The sequence below is a fragment of the Symphalangus syndactylus genome, chromosome 18, assembly GCF_028878055.3.
Source record: "Symphalangus syndactylus isolate Jambi chromosome 18, NHGRI_mSymSyn1-v2.1_pri, whole genome shotgun sequence".
In the NCBI taxonomy this organism is placed as follows: Eukaryota; Metazoa; Chordata; class Mammalia; order Primates; family Hylobatidae; genus Symphalangus; species Symphalangus syndactylus.
The window spans coordinates 15,702,727-15,719,449 of record NC_072440.2 but is presented as its reverse complement, the minus strand read 5'-3'; the positions used below and the strand labels follow the sequence as shown (position 1 = coordinate 15,719,449).

The 16,723-nt window shown below is 47.3% G+C and overlaps 1 protein-coding gene across 1 annotated transcript in view; it reads left to right on the top strand.

Annotated features, from left to right (window-relative positions):
- Positions 1–16,395, top strand: part of SAMM50 (SAMM50 sorting and assembly machinery component) — a 43,837-nt gene extending 27,442 nt beyond the window's left edge. The window contains exons 11-15 of the mRNA XM_055254020.2: positions 904–974; positions 3,435–3,502; positions 8,654–8,800; positions 9,792–9,933; positions 16,204–16,395. Of these exons, the coding sequence (XP_055109995.2) occupies positions 904–974; positions 3,435–3,502; positions 8,654–8,800; positions 9,792–9,933; positions 16,204–16,249 (474 nt within the window). The 3' untranslated portion in view covers positions 16,250–16,395. The remainder of the gene's footprint in view (positions 1–903; positions 975–3,434; positions 3,503–8,653; positions 8,801–9,791; positions 9,934–16,203) is intronic.
- Positions 16,396–16,723: the final 328 nt, after the last annotated feature.

Sequence of the window (16,723 nt, the reverse complement as noted above, 5' to 3'; positions counted from 1 at the left end):
AGCACGGTGAGGGAGCAAGTGTGGGACAGCGGGACACCTCGGGTGGGAGCGTGAATTCCAAGAGCAGTAGTGGCAGGAGGGCCTTGGAGGCCGGATGTGGGCTCTTGCTTCCACTCTACACGAGAGGGAAGCCCTGGAGCCTTCTGAGCAGAGTCCGGACACCTGGCTGAGAAGAAAATGCCAGCTGCTTTGGGTACAGAAGCTTGTCCTTCTTACAGAAGCTTCTGAGAAAGCCATTTCTGAGCAGCTTGGAGGGACAAAGGCATTTGCAAGGCAGAGAGTGTGTGAGGCTCGGCCAGCCGCCCAAAAACATGGGGTGCAGGGGAGCAGGAGAGCCTCCACCTGGTTGAGGACATTGTTGAGAAGGTTTTGTGGCGTGAAGATGGGCTCACTGAGCCAAGACTGGCTACTGCCTGCTGCCCTGCGACAGACAGGGTTCTGTCCTTGAGAGTGGTGGGGGAGCCTTGCAGCCGGTACATTCTTTCAGCCTAAAATGCTGTGTGCCCTGAATCCTTCCACATTTTGAGGCCGCGGCAAAGAGGCCTGAGCAGGTGCAGGGGGCCTGGCTCCCTCCTCCGTGAGGCCTTGGCTCGTGCTGCTGGGCATCACTTCCCATCGCAGAGCAGGGGCCTGCCCTGTGTCCGAATGGAAGCCGGGCCCTGCTTGCCTTCGGTGTGTCTTGATTTGGACTTTGGAATTGCGTGTTTTAATAGAATCCACATGGGCCTTCGAAGGGTAGCTCTGCAACAGAACAAGCCAGGCGTCCTCCTGCAGCCCTCGCACCCCAGCTCGGAGCTCTGCACGCCACGAGCGTTCAGTGTGTGGCCAGTTTGCTAGTTTCTGATGTTCCCTGGAGTGAAAGGAATGCTGGGAGAAAACAACCATTTGTTTCTATTTGAACAGGTTTTTTCAGCATCTCTCTGGGGTGGAATGTTGGTACCCATTGGTGATAAGCCGTCAAGCATTGCTGATAGGTAAGTACTAATCAATGAATGGATAATTTGCACATATTTTCCTTTGGATCTTTTCAGTTGTTTTTTTATAAGGTGTTTTAGAGAAGTTTATTTAGGAGAGAATAGTATTTCAAATTTTCCTTTAGTATTTATGTTTAAGCTAATTTCAAAATATCGGGTATACCTCATACTTAATATTTTTTGCTTTTGTTGGGGAAGTTATTATATTAAAAATGTATTGTTCCCTTTTGATTATGAAGGAATACAGTTCATACTCATTGCAGAAATGCAAAAATGGAGAAACACTTAAAGAAATTAGAGAAATCACTCACCAAGTCATGAGAAATTCTTTATAAGCAGCATTGTAGTGGCGTATGTTTCATTATTTGCATATACCATAACTTTTTAGCCTACTGTGTATTTTTTGATATTTTATTTGTTTCTAATTTGTGATTTTTATAAATAACACTGTGAATAATAACTTTTAAGATAATTTGTTGTTTATTTTACTTTCTGTGGAATTACTCTCTCAAAGTAAAACTCGTAGTATTGCTGGGTGCTGCTTTTAGGAAGCTTACAGCAATTTATACCCCTACCAGCAGGGTATGAACTTGTACTTGTTGCTTCGAAATACTAATCATTGTCCTCTAGGGCAAAAACCTTTTTTTCAACCCTGCATTAGTTAAAATGTACTGGTACAGCCTTTTTGGATGGTGCTTTGGAAGTAGAACAATTTTAGATTTATAAACTCCAGATCCTAACAGTTTCACAAAACTCCATGAATCTAATTTACAAAAGTACTTTTCTAAGTGTGTAAAGATTTATGTGTAGAAGGATGTCCATTGTAGCATTGCTGATAAATAGCAAAGAATTTGAAACTGCCTTATATAAGTTCCCCAGTAGGGAAATGATGCAATTCTAGCACAACCATTCCAGATCTATGTAGTTATTAAAGAGATATGTGTTCATAAGTTAAAATTTTGCACATGAATATGTTTAGTGGATCCCTTTCTAGCGTGCATGCAGGTATAGCACCGAGGGCCTGGGAAGCCAGCCACCAAAACAGTGACGGTGGGCACCCCGGAGGCTGGGATGCAGCAGGCAGAACCGTTTCACTCGTTATGTTATATGCATCCTGGATCATTTGAATTCAAATGTGTGATTTATCATGCCTTTTTTATTTTATTTATCTATATTTTTTTTGAGACAGAGTCTTGCTCTGTCTCCCAGGCTGGAGTGCAGTGGCACGATCTCGACTTACTACAACCTCTGCCTCCCGGGTTCAAGCTATTCTGCCCCAGCCTCCCAAGTAGCTGGGACTACAGGCACCCAGTATCACGCCCAGCTAATTTTTCTATTTTTAGTAGAGGCGAGGTTTTACCATGTTGGCTAGGCTGGTCTCTAACTCCTGACCTCAAGTGATCCACCCACCTCGGCCTCCCAAAATGCTGGGATTACAGGCGCGAGCTACCGCACCTGGCCTGATTGATCATTTCTTTAAAAATGAAGCTTGCTGTTTGTTTTTGCAATTCATGTTAATGGGGTATTCAGAAAAGCCTTGCTTAGAAATCCCAAGTAGTAAAGACACATTTATAGGTTTTAAAACTCAAATTAAAATGAAAAAATTCATAAAGGCTTTTATGTTGTAGGAAAACCAGAAGAAGCCGCGCCCTGTTCCCTTTGTGCTGTTGCAGACCTGCAGGGTGTTCTTAGCCTCCCGCGGCCTCAAGGGTCAGAGGGCTCTGAGGACACCTGCTGGGGTTGTGTCCTTGGCTGCCTCTTGGCTGGAAAGATTACACAGAATTTCTCTTGTCATTTAAATTCATTTTTTAGTAATTATCATAATCTAAAATCGGGTTCTAATATGCTGTTCAATTTTTCAGAAAGTGGATGGGTTTTTATGTAATTAATTTTTAATTCATGCTTTTCATATTATTCAGATATGGTTGGTGAGAGTGTGATAATCCAGTTCATTAGGGAACAAGAGGAGCTCATATTTAAAAATTATAAACCTAACAATAATTCTTTTTTGTTCTGTTTCTAGTATTATAGCCCCCCTTTTTGTAATATTGGGATTATACTATTAAATAATTTGTATCCTGCTCTTCCTCGCTTAATATCGCACTGTGAGCCAGTAGGAGGCCCGCCATGAAAAGGAACTGTGCCATGAATTCTCACAGACAGCAGATGGTTCCTTTGTGACAGACAGTTTGCCCTGCCCCTCTCTCCTAGTGTCTTTCTTTGCATCTTGTGTCTCACCTGCATCCCCAAAGTTTGCAGCGTCTCCTTAGGTGTTGAGATTTTTATGAAATTCCCCTGTAGTGTGCACCCTCTTGGACTTTCTCAAAGGTTTTGCCTTGTGAAAATGCTGTCGATAATCTAATATCGAATGTGAGTCTGACATGTGCTTCCTACGCGTTCCGTGTGTCATGTCGTTTCTCACCTCCTGACTTTCCTCTGACCCGTGCCATTTTGTCCTAGGTTTTACCTCGGGGGACCCACAAGCGTCCGCGGATTCAGCATGCACAGCATCGGGCCACAGAGTGAAGGTCTGTCCTTTCCCATCACGGCGCCAAGGCTAGAAGGCTTGTGTCTCACTTTGGAAACCATGTACCTGTTATTAGCTTACAGCGATAATAGACATTCCTCTTTCACGGTGGTAGAATTAGCACCTAACACAGAACTTATCAGGTAGCAGATGCAGAACATTTATTCAGAGAATTGTAGGAAAATGAGAAAATATATCTGAGCAAAAACTCTGTGAAGATGACCCGCAGTCCTACCCAGAGAGAACATGTGTAAACATGTTGTTGTCTGTTCCCTGCAGGTTTGACATGTGCTTCCTACTCTTCCTTTGTTTACATATTTTTTTTTTTTTTGAGACGGAGTCTCGCCCTGTTGCCCAGGCTGGAGTGCGTTGGCGCGATCTCGGCTCACTGCAACCTCCGCCTCCTGGGTTCAAATGATTCTCCTGCCTCAGCCTCCCAAGTAGCTGGGATTACAGGCACCTGCCACCACGTCCAGCTAATTTTTGTATTTTTAGTAGAGATGGAGTTTTACCATGTTGGCCAGGCTGGTCTCAAACTCCTGACCTCGTGATCCACCTGCCTCAGCCTCCCAAAGTGCTGGGATTACAGGCGTGAGCCACCGTGCCCGACCCCTATGTATTATTATTAATATTATCATTATTATTTTGAGATGGAATCTCGCTCTGTCGCCCAGGCTGGAGTGCAGTGGCATGATCTCGGCTCACTGCAACCTCCGCCTCCCGGGTTCACACAATTCTCCTGCCTCAGCCTCCTGAGTAGCTGGGATTACAGGCGCACACCACCACGCTTGGCTAACTTTTTGTGTATTTTTAGTAGAGACGGGGTTTCACTATGCTGGCCAGACTGGTCTTGAACCCCTGACCTCGTGATCCACCCGCCTTGGCCTCCTAAAGTGCTGGGATTACGGACGTGAGCCACTGTGCCCGGCCCCTATGTATTATTTTTAAACCCATTTCTCTCATCACCTCTTATAAAAATATAACAGTATGTTTTTATGAGAGTAAATGCCATTTTTAACAGCTACATATTTCATATTATTGACATCCTATAATTATATTTTAGTTAATAGGCTTAATTTGTTAGAGCAGTTTTAGGTTTACAGAAAAGTTGGGTGAAAAGTACAGTGTTCCCATATAACCCCCATAGCTTCCTTTATTGTTAGCACCTTGTGTTAGGATGCTTCGTTGGTTAGGATTGGTGAAGCAATATGATACCTTATTAACTCAAGGCCGTAGTTTACATGAGGGTTCACTCTTAGTGTTGTACCTTCTGTGGGCTTTGACAAATGCATGATGTCCTGCGTTCACCATTCCAGGAACACACAAAGTGGCTTCACTGCGCTAAAAATCCTGGGCTCCCTTCATCCCTCCCACCAGACCACTGGAAACGACAGGTCTTTGAACTATCCAGGGGGTTTTGCCTTTTCCAGACAGTTTGGGAGTTGGGATCATACAGTTTGTAGCCTTTTCAAGTTGTCTTATTTTCCATAGTAATATGCACTTAAGGTCCCTCCATGTCTTTCTGAGACCTGATAGCTCGTTTCTTCTTATTGCTGAATAATATTCCTTTGTCTGGAAGTACCACAGTTTGTTTGTCCATTCAGCTGCCAAAGGACAGCTTGGTTGCTTCTAGTGTTTGGCAGTGATGAGTAAAGCTTCTATCAACATTCATGTGAAGGTTGTTGTGGACAGCTGCTGGGACATACGTTGTCACATCAGCTGGGTCAGTGCCGGGGACCGCAGTTGTTTGGTCACGCGTTAAGAGCACGCCTCCCCTTCGTAAGGAGCTGCCAGGCGAGCTTCCGTAGTGGCTGCACGCTTTTGCATTTCCTCAGCGAGAATGAGAGAGAGAAAGTTTGTCATTTTAATGGCTGCGTGTTTTGTCTTATGACGCACTGTTATCTTTTTAAAGACCAAATCCCAAGTTTTGGACATTGAGTTTGTGGGTTTTTTTTCTTTTATGATTATAAAACAATGTATTCACCTTCTAACTGAATCTTGGTACTCATCTGTAAGTTTTACTTTATTTATTTATTTATTTATTTTTTCCATTTATTTATTTTTTTTTTTGAGATGGAGTCTCACTCTGTTGCCCAGTCTGGAGTACAGTGGTGCAATCTCAGCTCACTGCAACCTCCACCTCCCAGGTTCAAGCGATTCTCCTGCCTCAGCCTCCTGAGTAGCTGTGATTACAGGTGCCCACCACCATGCCCGGCTTATATTTGTATTTTTATTACAGACGGGGTTTCTCCATGTTGGCCAGGCTGGTCGCAAACTCCTGACCTCGTGATTTGCCTGTCTTGGCCTCCCAAAGTGCTGGGATTACAGGCATAAGCCACCACGCCTGGCCAAGTTTTACTTTAATATGAAATTCTAGATGTGAAATTGCCAGATCCAAGGATTTCGAGTGTTTTTAGGGCTTTATCATGCTTTCTGGGAAGGTTGTCTCATTTATGCTCCTGGAACCATCTCTGACATGCAACATCTGTCAGAGGTATCTCCACATGCTATGGAACTTTAAAACATCATTTAAGTGGATGCATATTATTCCATTATTAAACATTCTCCCCTGATTTTCTTAAATTTTTTTTTTTTTTTTTTTGAGACAGAGTCTCGCTCTATTGCCCATGCTGGAGTGCAGTGGTGTGATCTCAGCTGACTGCAACCTCTGCCTCCCAGGTTCAAGTGATTCCTCCTGCCTCAACCTCCCGAGTAGCTGGGATTACAGGTGCCTGCCATCACGCCCAGCTAATTTTTGTAATTTTTAATAGAGACGGGGTTTCACCATGTTGGCCAGGCTGGTCTTGAACTCCTGACCTCAGGTGATCTGCCCGCCTCGGCCTCCCAAAGTGCTGGGATTACAGGTGTAAGCCACTGTGCCCAGGATTTCTTAAAGTCTTCAGCACCTTTGTTGCTTCCATTTTTATATCATCATAAGCAATAACTACACTCTGCATAAATTTTTGTCCAAAATATAGATTATTTCTTTTCACTTGTGTTTAGAGTGCTTCATTAGAGTGTAATTTTTAAGAAAAGGAACTTAAGTTTTTGATGGTTTTATTTCATTTGTTTATTATAAGCCAGTGTGATATGCCGAGTCTCTGAGAGCTGAGCCTTTACCTACCTGAGAAGTAAGGCGTGCTGGTGTTCCACTCACCAGCTCTGTGTGGTTGGCCAGACTCCGTGGGCAAGGGTGTAAATTGCTATAATTTTTTTGTGAAAGTGGTTTGATGTATCAAGAGCCTTAAAATATGTATGTTCAAGAATTGTTAATAATACTATTAATGATAGCCCCAAGCTTGAAACTGGAAACCGAAATGCCCATCAACAGTAGGAAATGGTCAGATAATTAGTGGTGTCTTCCACTGTAATGAGGAAGAACAAGTTACAGCCACCGGCTGAATGATGGCATGAGTAAATCTCAGAAACATGTTCGGGGGGAGAATCTAGACCCAGAGGAATGCCTCCTGGAAGATCCCATTTATAAAGCTTGGAGGCAGGTGAGGTGGCCTGTGCTGTGAGAGGATGGGGCAGTGGCTGCAAGTGGTATGGGCAGCAGGTGGTGGTTAGAAGGGAAGGCAAGGCCTCGTGTGGGGTGTGCTTGGTTTCTTGGTCCTGGTGCTCGCTGGGCAGGTGTGTTTCACGTATAGAAATTCATTGAGCTGTACACTTAGGATGGGTATACTTTATTATATGTATACACAATAAAAGCTTAAAAAAATACATGTGTGTGCTAGGAAACTCATCATAGGTTAACGTCCATGATAAACGAGTTAGAAACCAGTATGACAATATAAGAGAAATAGATCATTAAATATTGGTCCACCTATGTTGTTTTTCAGGCATAAAAATCCTATTTTCAGGGAAGATAAAGCGTTACGAGAAAGTGTTTACAATATATTAAAACTGAAAAAAAAGTAGGACTGGAAACTGTGTATATATATGTGTGTATATATATAGAGAGAGAGAGAGCGAGCAAGCACCACATTTTATTGGCTTGCTTATTTGATTTTACATTTACGTTATAATCCACTGGAAGAAAGGACATCAGGATGTTAGCTGTTTATTTCTGAATGGTAGAAATTAAAATATTTTCACTTTTTTCTTTCTGTTGATCGGATGTTCTACAATGAGTATATTTAACTTTTATGTTCGGAATAAAATCAGTTATTTAAGAAGAGAGAGGAGGAGTGGTTTCTGGGAAACAAAAAACAAGGTTGTTCTCCTGCAATTTGTTCATTCTCTGTTCCCATCAGAGCTCTCGTGTTGAAAGGGATTAAGGAGATGTTGGCGTCTTTTTTTCCCTTCTTTATCTGGATTGTGAGGAACTGAAGTCTTTAAATGAATCAGCAGTTCATTCCTTGAAGTTAATCTTGAAGATATCAGTATTTTCCCATTTCATGGTCTGTCATTTTGTATTAGAGGAGAGTAAGACACTTTATAAGTGGTATTTTGCAACAAAGTATAAACCTTTGGGTTGTAGGTTTTCTGTTGCTTTATAGTTTAAAATGGAATGGACAGGAACGTTTTTTAGAAATATGCAAATACATGCTCTCAGGGGATAGGCTTACACTTTGGCAAAAGTAACCTAAATCCTAGCGGTCATGAACCATTGAGAATCGTCTCTTCTCTGGAAACACTGAGCTGGAACCCGGTCTCACTGTGCAGTGGGTGGCAGGCAGCCTCTGCCTTTTGATTAATCGTGTGCAGCTGTCTCCACACACTGCAGAGACGCTTTCTGCATTTTGTCTCTATTGCGCTCTGGAAAATTTGGCAAAATAATGCATTTCATTTGCAGGTGGAAGTGATTTGGTCATCTATATTTGTGGATAAAGTCATTGTCATGAGACTCATTTCTTCAAAGCATTTCACAGATACGATGAATGACAGAGTGCATTCCTTCCTCAACGACATTGGCTTTGTTTGCCTCCTCAGTTAAATCAAGGTGTGAAACAAACCAGGAGAAAAAGAAAGATTATTTAAAATGAGGCCATCAGTATCAGGAATGAGAAGAACAGCTGCTTGCAAACTCCAGCACCGTGTGGCGTTGTGTACAGGACAGAAATCTTGCTTCTGTAAAAGTTGTGGAAAGTTAACATGACGTTAACCTTGTCGTACCTTGTTTTTGTTCTGCACCCCCTCCCTTGCTTAGGAGACTACCTAGGTGGAGAAGCGTACTGGGCCGGTGGCCTGCACCTCTACACCCCGTTACCTTTCCGGCCAGGCCAGGGTGGCTTTGGAGAACTTTTCCGTACGCACTTCTTTCTCAACGCAGGAAACCTCTGCAACCTCAACTATGGTAAAACTTGCGCTATTCAAGAAACCATTGTAGTACAGTTGTTTTCATGTTTCAAAGCACAGTACACAAAGAGGTGTCTTTTTTTTCTTTTTTGAGATGGAGTCTCGCTCTATCGCCAGGCTGGAGTGCAGTGGCGCAATCTTGGCTCACTGCAACCTCCACCTTCTGGGTTCAAGTGATTCTCCTGCCTCAGCCTCCCGAGTAGCTGGGACTACAGGCGTGTGCCACCATGCCTGGCTAATTTTTTGTATTTTTAGTAGAGACAAGGTCTCACCATGTTGGCCAGGATGGTCTCGATCTCTTGACCTCGTGATCCACCCCGCTTGGATTCCCTGAGTGCTGGGATTACAGGCGTGAGCCACCGCGCCAGGCCATGTCTGTCTTTTTAGATTACACAGTCATTAAAGTTAGAGACTGTGCCTTACTTGAAAAAAATTCTTACAACACCTAACATAATGCCCAGCATTAAGTGGTTGGTTGAGCGAATGAAGCATACAAGAAAAATAATAATCTAATGCCTTTACGAAGAAAAATCTGTTTGTTTATTTAATAAACAAGTCATGATGGCCACAGAGCTGAGTAGGATTGGGCGCCTTCCTCAGGGAGTTTAGGTCCAGAAGAGACTCCCAGCAGATGCCTGGGTGCTAGGGGTGCCTGGAAAGCTTCCTAGAAGGCATGGAAGTCTCCAAGCTGAGACTCAGAGTGGGGCTTCCCAGGTGGTCAGGGGATGGGGAAAAGTCATTCTAAGCAGAGGGAGCAGAATATGCCAGGCCCAAAGAATTGAGAAGGCGTGGCTTTTTCTGGATGTGAGTAAGTATGGTTCCAAGTCCTCTCTTGACTTGGGTCCTAATCTCACTTTATGCATCCTCCTTAATCTCTAGGCCTGGCTTTAAAAGCAACTGCAGGGCCCAGCAAGGGGGAGCCAGGGCTTGTCTGGGAGAGCTTGGAAGGACGGGCACGCACTGTTGCTCACACGTCTTTCTCTTTTCAGGGGAGGGCCCCAAAGCTCATATTCGTAAGCTGGCTGAGTGCATCCGCTGGTCGTACGGGGCCGGGATTGTCCTCAGGCTTGGCAACATCGCTCGGTTGGAACTTAATTACTGCATCCCCATGGGAGTACAGACAGGCGACAGGTACGTGTTAGGAATTATTTTCCACAATCACATCCCACTCTCCAGTAATTTTATTTTGTTTTGGACGTGGTTAATTTCATCAGTGGCTTTTAAGCTTGAAGATTTTAAGAGAAATTAAATAGCAAAATAATGAAAACACATGTATTTTCCTCCATTGGGTTTTTCTTCATCTAGTTGGGAGGAGCAAGTGTGAGGCGTTCCCACCCCCTCCCTCAGGCACTTTGTGCTTATTGTCCCCAGGGTAGTGGGAGCCCCTGCGAGGGTCTGGCTGGAGGAATTGACAGGTGATTCGCTTCCTGTGTTTTGAAAACAGAAGGCAGTGTTTTGAGCAGTTGACTTTGCAGGCCAGGGTCTCTAGGAAAGTTGGGGTGAGTGAAGCTTTGTTCCTGACCACAGAGGATGCAATCTTGAGAACCCTTCTCTCTACAGCAGGGGAACCCACCTTCTTGGCTTTTCTCCACCCCTTATTTTATTGAGGAAAGATTCCCTAAATGTTACATGGGTGAATATGGTATAGGGCTAGTTTACACAGTTATAGAAACAAATTCTATTTCTTACATGCATTGTGTAAAAAAAAATTTTTTTTTTTTGAGACGGACTCTCGTTCTGTCGCCCAGGCTGGAGTGCAATAGCACGATCTTGGCTCACTGCAACCTCTGCCTCCCAGGTTCAAGCGATTCTCCTGCCTCAGCCTCCTGAGTAGTTGGGATTACAGGCATGCACCACCACACCCGGCTAATTTTTTGTATTTTTAGTAGAGATGGAGTTTCACCATGTTGGTCAGGGTGGTGTCAAACTCCTGACCTCGTGATCTGCCCGCCTTGGCCTCCAAAAGTGCTGGGATTACAGGCGTGAGCCACTGCGCCCGGCATTTTTTTTTTTTTTTTTTTTTTTTGAGACTGGGTCTTTCTCCGTCACCCAGCTGGAGTGCAATGGCCTGATCATGGCTCACTGCAGCCTTGACCTCCTGGGCTCAAGTGATCCCCCTGCCTCAGCCTCTCAAGTAGCTGGGACTACACACCAGGCTAATTTTTTGTAGAGACAGGGTTTTACCACATTGCCCACCCAGGCTGGTCTTGAATTCCTGGGCTCACGCCATCTGCCCGCATTGGCCTCCCAAAGTACTGGGATTACAGGTATGAGCCATCGCACCCAGCTGCATTGTGTAAATTTTAAGAGATTGAGATGTGTTTTCATTATAGTGTATCTTAGTCAGCTCAGGCTGCCATCACAAAATACCACGGGGTATTTAAGAGTGACTTAAACAACAGATGCTCATATTCTGCCAGTTCTGGAGGTTGCAAAGTCCAAGATCGGGGTGCTGGCGGATTTGGTTGCTGTTGGGTTCTCTTCTTGGCTCGCAGATGGCAGCCTTGCCACTGTGTCCTCACTTGGAGGAGGAAGAGTGCAGGCCAGTGCCCCGCTGCCTCTTCTTATGCGGCCCCTAATTCCATCATGAGGGCCCCATCTTCATTACCTCGTCTGCACCTCAGCACTTCCCAAAGGCCTGCCTCCAGGTATCAACACCATCCTGTCAGGGTTAGGACTTCAGCATGTGAATCTTGTGGGGACATGAATGTTTGGTCCACAACGGTGTTCATACTGTCTCTTATTTTTGTATATGCGTTCACAGCACCCCAGCCTATGTTTTTTCTCTTCATTTTTGTGTCTACCTTTATGTTGCCACCAAATGGTGGTGCTGTTGGAGCCTTAACCCGGTTTCAAATAGGTTGTCGTTTGTGCTAGTTGAAGGAAATGCTGTATCATTTTTACTCTCTCCGTCTTCTGCATCAGCATGTAGGGGATGGTGCTTTGTAAAGGGGAGCCACATTCGCAAGTGTTTCTGAGCATCGCCTCTCAGGTGCAGTCTGCGTCTGTCATTCAGGTCTTTTATGGTTATTGCTTCAGCGGAATCTGCTCTTTACGCTCTTGCCAGAAGGCTGTTCAGCATCTGCTCTGCGTCTGGGGACACGGCAGGGGCTGCCAGGCTGCTGCGGCTCCCTAGTGATGACAGGGCGTTCCAGTGCCTTCAGAGATGGCGGTGGCTGCTCCCACAACCGCCAGCTCCCATTCCCCTCCACGCCTCTCCTGTTCTCCACACAAAGCCCGAGCTGGAAAGGGTGCAGTCACACAGGCTGTGTGCATGTGTGCCTGGGGGCCCAGCTACCCGGGCTTGGGGCCGAGCTTGGCCACTCTGTGTGACTGTGTGGCCCGGGGTGAGTCACAAAACCTCTCTGGGTGTCCATTTTCTTTTCTTTTTTTTTTTTTTTTTTGAGACGGAGTCTCGCTCTGTCGCCCAGGCTGGAGTGCAGTGGCGCAATCTCGGCTCACTGCAAGCTCCGCCTCCCGGGTTCACGCCATTCTCCTGCCTCAGCCTCTCCGAGTAGCTGGGACTACAGGCACCCGCCACCACGCCCGGCTAATTTTTTGTATTTTTAGTAGAGACGGGGTTTCACTGTGGTCTCCATCTCCTGACCTCGTGATCCGCCCGCCTCGGCCTCCCAAAGTGCTGGGATTACAAGCGTGAGCCACCGCGCCCGGCCTGGGTGTCCATTTTCATGCCCAGAGGATGGACGATAATGATGGTGACTGTTGCAGTTTGGAGAACTCAGTGAGTTACTGCATGCAGAGTCCCTGGCGCACTGCCTGGCCTGGGGTCGGGAAGTGGTTATTTTTCCTGGGCTGCTCTGCTGCTGATACACCCGGCGTGGCCAGCCCCTCACACAAGGGAACAGGTTCCTGTGGGAGCTGTTGCGCCGCTACCACCTAACAGACAGTTTGTGACAAGCCATAGATGGGATGATGCATCCTGCTTTTGGAGATAATAAAGTGAAAAAATTGGCACCTTTTTCCAGAGCGAGACTGCATTAGATAACTCCACGCCGTTATGGTCTTCAGCAGACCAGGCTGGTTTTGCAAGTTTCTTTCTACGAAGCCCTTATTCCCTCTGCGGATGGGAGTGTTGGGCTCCCTGGCCTAACAGCCAGCTGCTCATTTGAAGCCTTGCAGGTGAATCCTTGCAGGTCGCCCCAGAGGCGCTGTGACGCTGCTGCACCAACACCTAGCTTAAGTGGGTGGTTTTGAGTGGTTGACTGCAGGCCCGGGGCTCGAGGGGCGTTGGAGCGAGGGAAGCTTTAGATACCGCTCTCTGACACAGTCCCTGCTGCTCTGGGACACGCCGCTGTGCACTTCTTGGGCAGGGAAGGTCTGAGCAGCCCACGCTGCCGTCACCACCATTGCAGTGCTCTTTGTAGCCACTGGGTGTCAGTGTGTCCTGAGAAGTCAGCGCGGCTTTTAGGAGCTCTGTTGAATTGACCCTTTCTGAAATAATTTTCATATAAAGTGGTTACATTTACCTTTCAGCTTTACTTCTGTCTCTTCAGGTTAAATCTAAAAAATACATTTCAGAGATTAATTTCAAAATATGGTTTATTCTGGGAGGAAGCAGCATACTAAGCATGTGACATTTAAAGACCAGGCTATAAAGAAGTGCTTCTGCCCCCAGGCCAGGTGGCAGCTGTTCAGCAGATGTTTATTATAGACAGTGAGCTCCGAACGGGGTCAGCCTGGCACCCCGAGTGTGGAAGACATTTTCGTTTGGTGTGAGGCCTTGTTTGAGGTTGGTCATCAATACTGGAATTTCATGAAGTTGGAGTGAGGTTGCCAGATTTAATCTTCATTTCTAAAATTAGGTAGCTGGCAGGATGGGGTATCGTGTGTGTAGAAATTATCCACAGGTTTCCGCCATAACTGAGGCGGGCACACCGTAAATAGGACTTCAGACATTCACAAAGAAGGAAACAGTTTTGAGATGTTTGCTAACTGTTACGTCGCAAGTGATTTGTGGCACCACTGTCTCTGGGATCTAACAGCGTTCTGTCAGTTCGTGTCTTAGGAGTCCAGTCTCTGGAGACACAGGGCTGAATCAGGCAGGCTCGCCTGGGAGAGCAGCTCACAGTTAGCAGCAGGAAGACGAGAAAGTGGATCATCTCAGTTGAGAGGGCCCCCTGGAGCAGGTCCCTGAGCTGAATCTTCCTGGAGGACAGCCAGCCAGGTGCTTGCAGAAGACATGCAGGGACAGTGGTCCTGGCTAACAAAGGCAGGAGCAAAGCTGTGCAGGTGTGCACTGTCGGTGGGCACCGGACAGAACCGCGTCCTACGGGAACAGAAGGGGGAGTGGGGAGGTCCAGGCCCTGAGCTCCCACGCCTTTGCCTTCCAGCCCTGCTGACCTTTTTCCCCTTGGGTACATACCAGGGTCCTTGAGCTCAGGACTTCATCTGCCTTGTTCACTGCTGAGGTCCCCATGACTAGAACTGCATCTGGTGTTGGAAGTGAGAGCCAGGTGGAGAGGCTCCTGGCATGTGGTGGGAGATGGGGTGCAAGGCACCGAGGGTGCTGTTGGCATGACCTTCCTAAAGACCCCATGCTGGGTGCTTCCTGGCCTCCAGCCTCAGATTCCAAGTTCATCAGAAGCCTTTGAACATCAGACTCCAAGACCCTGTGCTGGCAGTGGCAGTGCTGGGTGAGAAGAAGGTGGGAGATGACCAAGACAGCGGCCGTGAGGGAGGGAGAGAGCATGGGGTGCACAGCAGAAGGTGGATGTTTGGGGCTGTCTGGAGGATGCCAAGGCTGGCTTGCCCCTGGTCTGGTGGAATTTTGCAGCACTGCTTTGAATGTTTGCAGTGGGTATTTTGTTCTGTGACATGTTCGTGTGGTCTCTGAGCATAAACCTATGCTTGTGAAGTTGTTTAATGTGTTTGTTTGTACTTAGAGTGAACAGGCCTTTATTGGAATGCTTGCTTGTTTTCTGAATTACATATGCCAAGAGCTTGACTTCCTTTTTAGCTCCTAGCTTATGTTCAGGCATTTTTCTAAGTAGCAAATGTAGGTATAGACTAGTTTGAAGGAGCCGAGAGTGTACAATATAAAAACAGATCTGAACACAACTAAATGGTACAAATGCAGCTCGGGTTTTGATGTGGATTCTGGTGTTTTAAGGCCATGGATGTGGCTTACTGTAATCACGAAGGGGCCGCAGGCCTGGCTTCTGGTGAGAGGACTGCACTGCCGGGGTTGGTTAATAAGCACCCTTCATCCTACAGGAGGCGGGCGCAGCATTCATGAGTATCTGTCTTGAATCTCTTCGTGGATCAGATATTGTGTCTTCTTGCTCAGAGTCAGGTTGGAAAAGGAAAACTTGCTGCCAGTGTTCATGTGCTCCAAATCCTCAGCTTGGGTGAGGGCACGGGCGTCATGAATAAAGGAGCCATTCTTGCTGGCCGGTCTTTTCTAGAAATTGCCCACAGTTTGCAAAAAGGCTGTGTTCCCTGGCCCTGGCTGCAGCTGTGTAGCATTCTGAATATGATTTTCCCCAGAAGTTGAGGTCCCTAGGTTAGGCCCACCTTGTCCCAAATGGGTAGCATTGGCCTTGCCCCATGCACAGGCTCCAGGTGGACAGAGCTGCTGCAGGCGTGCTGTCAGGGTGACAGGCTGCCCCCCAGCTGTGCGTCCTCAGCCAGGCTGAGGCATGGCAGTGTGTCGGAAAGAGCAAGGCCTGTGGGTGCCCCTGAGCCAGGTCTGGAGTCCTGCCCTGCCACTTCTCAGCCGTGTGACTGGGGCCTGTTTGCTCCTCTCTGAAAATGGGCCTGGTGGTTTGTCCCCAGGTTCTTACCACTGTGTGGAGTCACACCTGCAGAGGGTCAGCTCATAACAGATATGGCAACCAATGTGACTTTTGAATCCTTCCTTCCTGGGGTCAGGAGCAGGTCTAAGAGGTGATCAGGCTAAACCCCTGTAGGGCTGTGGGTACTGCTGGTTTCCTAAGCCCCAGGACCTTCTGGGGGCCGGGCGGACCTTAAGGGGGCCGGGCGGACCTGAAGTTCTGTCCACCTGCCTCTCCCCCATCCTCATTACCCACCTTGTCCTTCCTGCCCCTTCCCTCCCTGCTCTGCCTCTCATCGGCCCTCTGTCCTCCCCGTCAGGAGAGGGGAACGTGAAGGAGGTAAGGAGGGAGCAGTGCAGGAGGATTTGGGTCTCTCCTTCTTTCCCTTTTCCATTCTCCAAGGGCTTAACCAGCTGGTGAAGGTTCTTAACCAGCAAAGGAGGAAGCAGCCGGGGCCGGTGAGGGTGAGGCCACCAGCCAGGCAGGAAGGCAGCAGGAGGAGGAGGAAGCAGAGGTGGCATCTTCTGAGAGGCGCATGCTCACTGAGTCGTGAAGATGGCAGGGCTGGCGGAGCGGCCACCGCATCTGATCTCTCCCCTTTTTTTAGGATATGTGATGGCGTCCAGTTTGGAGCTGGGATAAGGTTCCTGTAGCCGACACCCCTACAGGAGAAGCTCTGGGACTGGGGCAGCAGCAAGGCGCCCATGCCACACACCGTCTCTCGAGGAAACATGGCTCAGCGATTCTTTGACTGCAGACCCTGTGGGAAACCCTGTCAATAAATGTTAAAGACACACTCCGAGGCCGCATGGATGTGGTTTGCTTTCACCCAACAGTATGGCCCGCGTGGCCTTTCCCCGGGACCACCCGTGTTCTCACACACCCGCCCAGTGTCTGCGAGTCTCTGTGTTTGGTTCCCATGTACCAGACATGATGTATTCAGAGCCAGGCAGCAGGAGAGGGCTTGGCCCCAGAGGAAACTCAGCCCTGCTGTTACGGAGAGGGCGCGCTCCCCTCGATGCACCAGCTGGTGTCAGAGGAGACCCACAGCAGCGGGCGCCCGGAGCCACAGTGCTCGAGCCAGTTGAATGTGTGAGTGGCAAGGGAGAAATATCCAAACCGTGTAA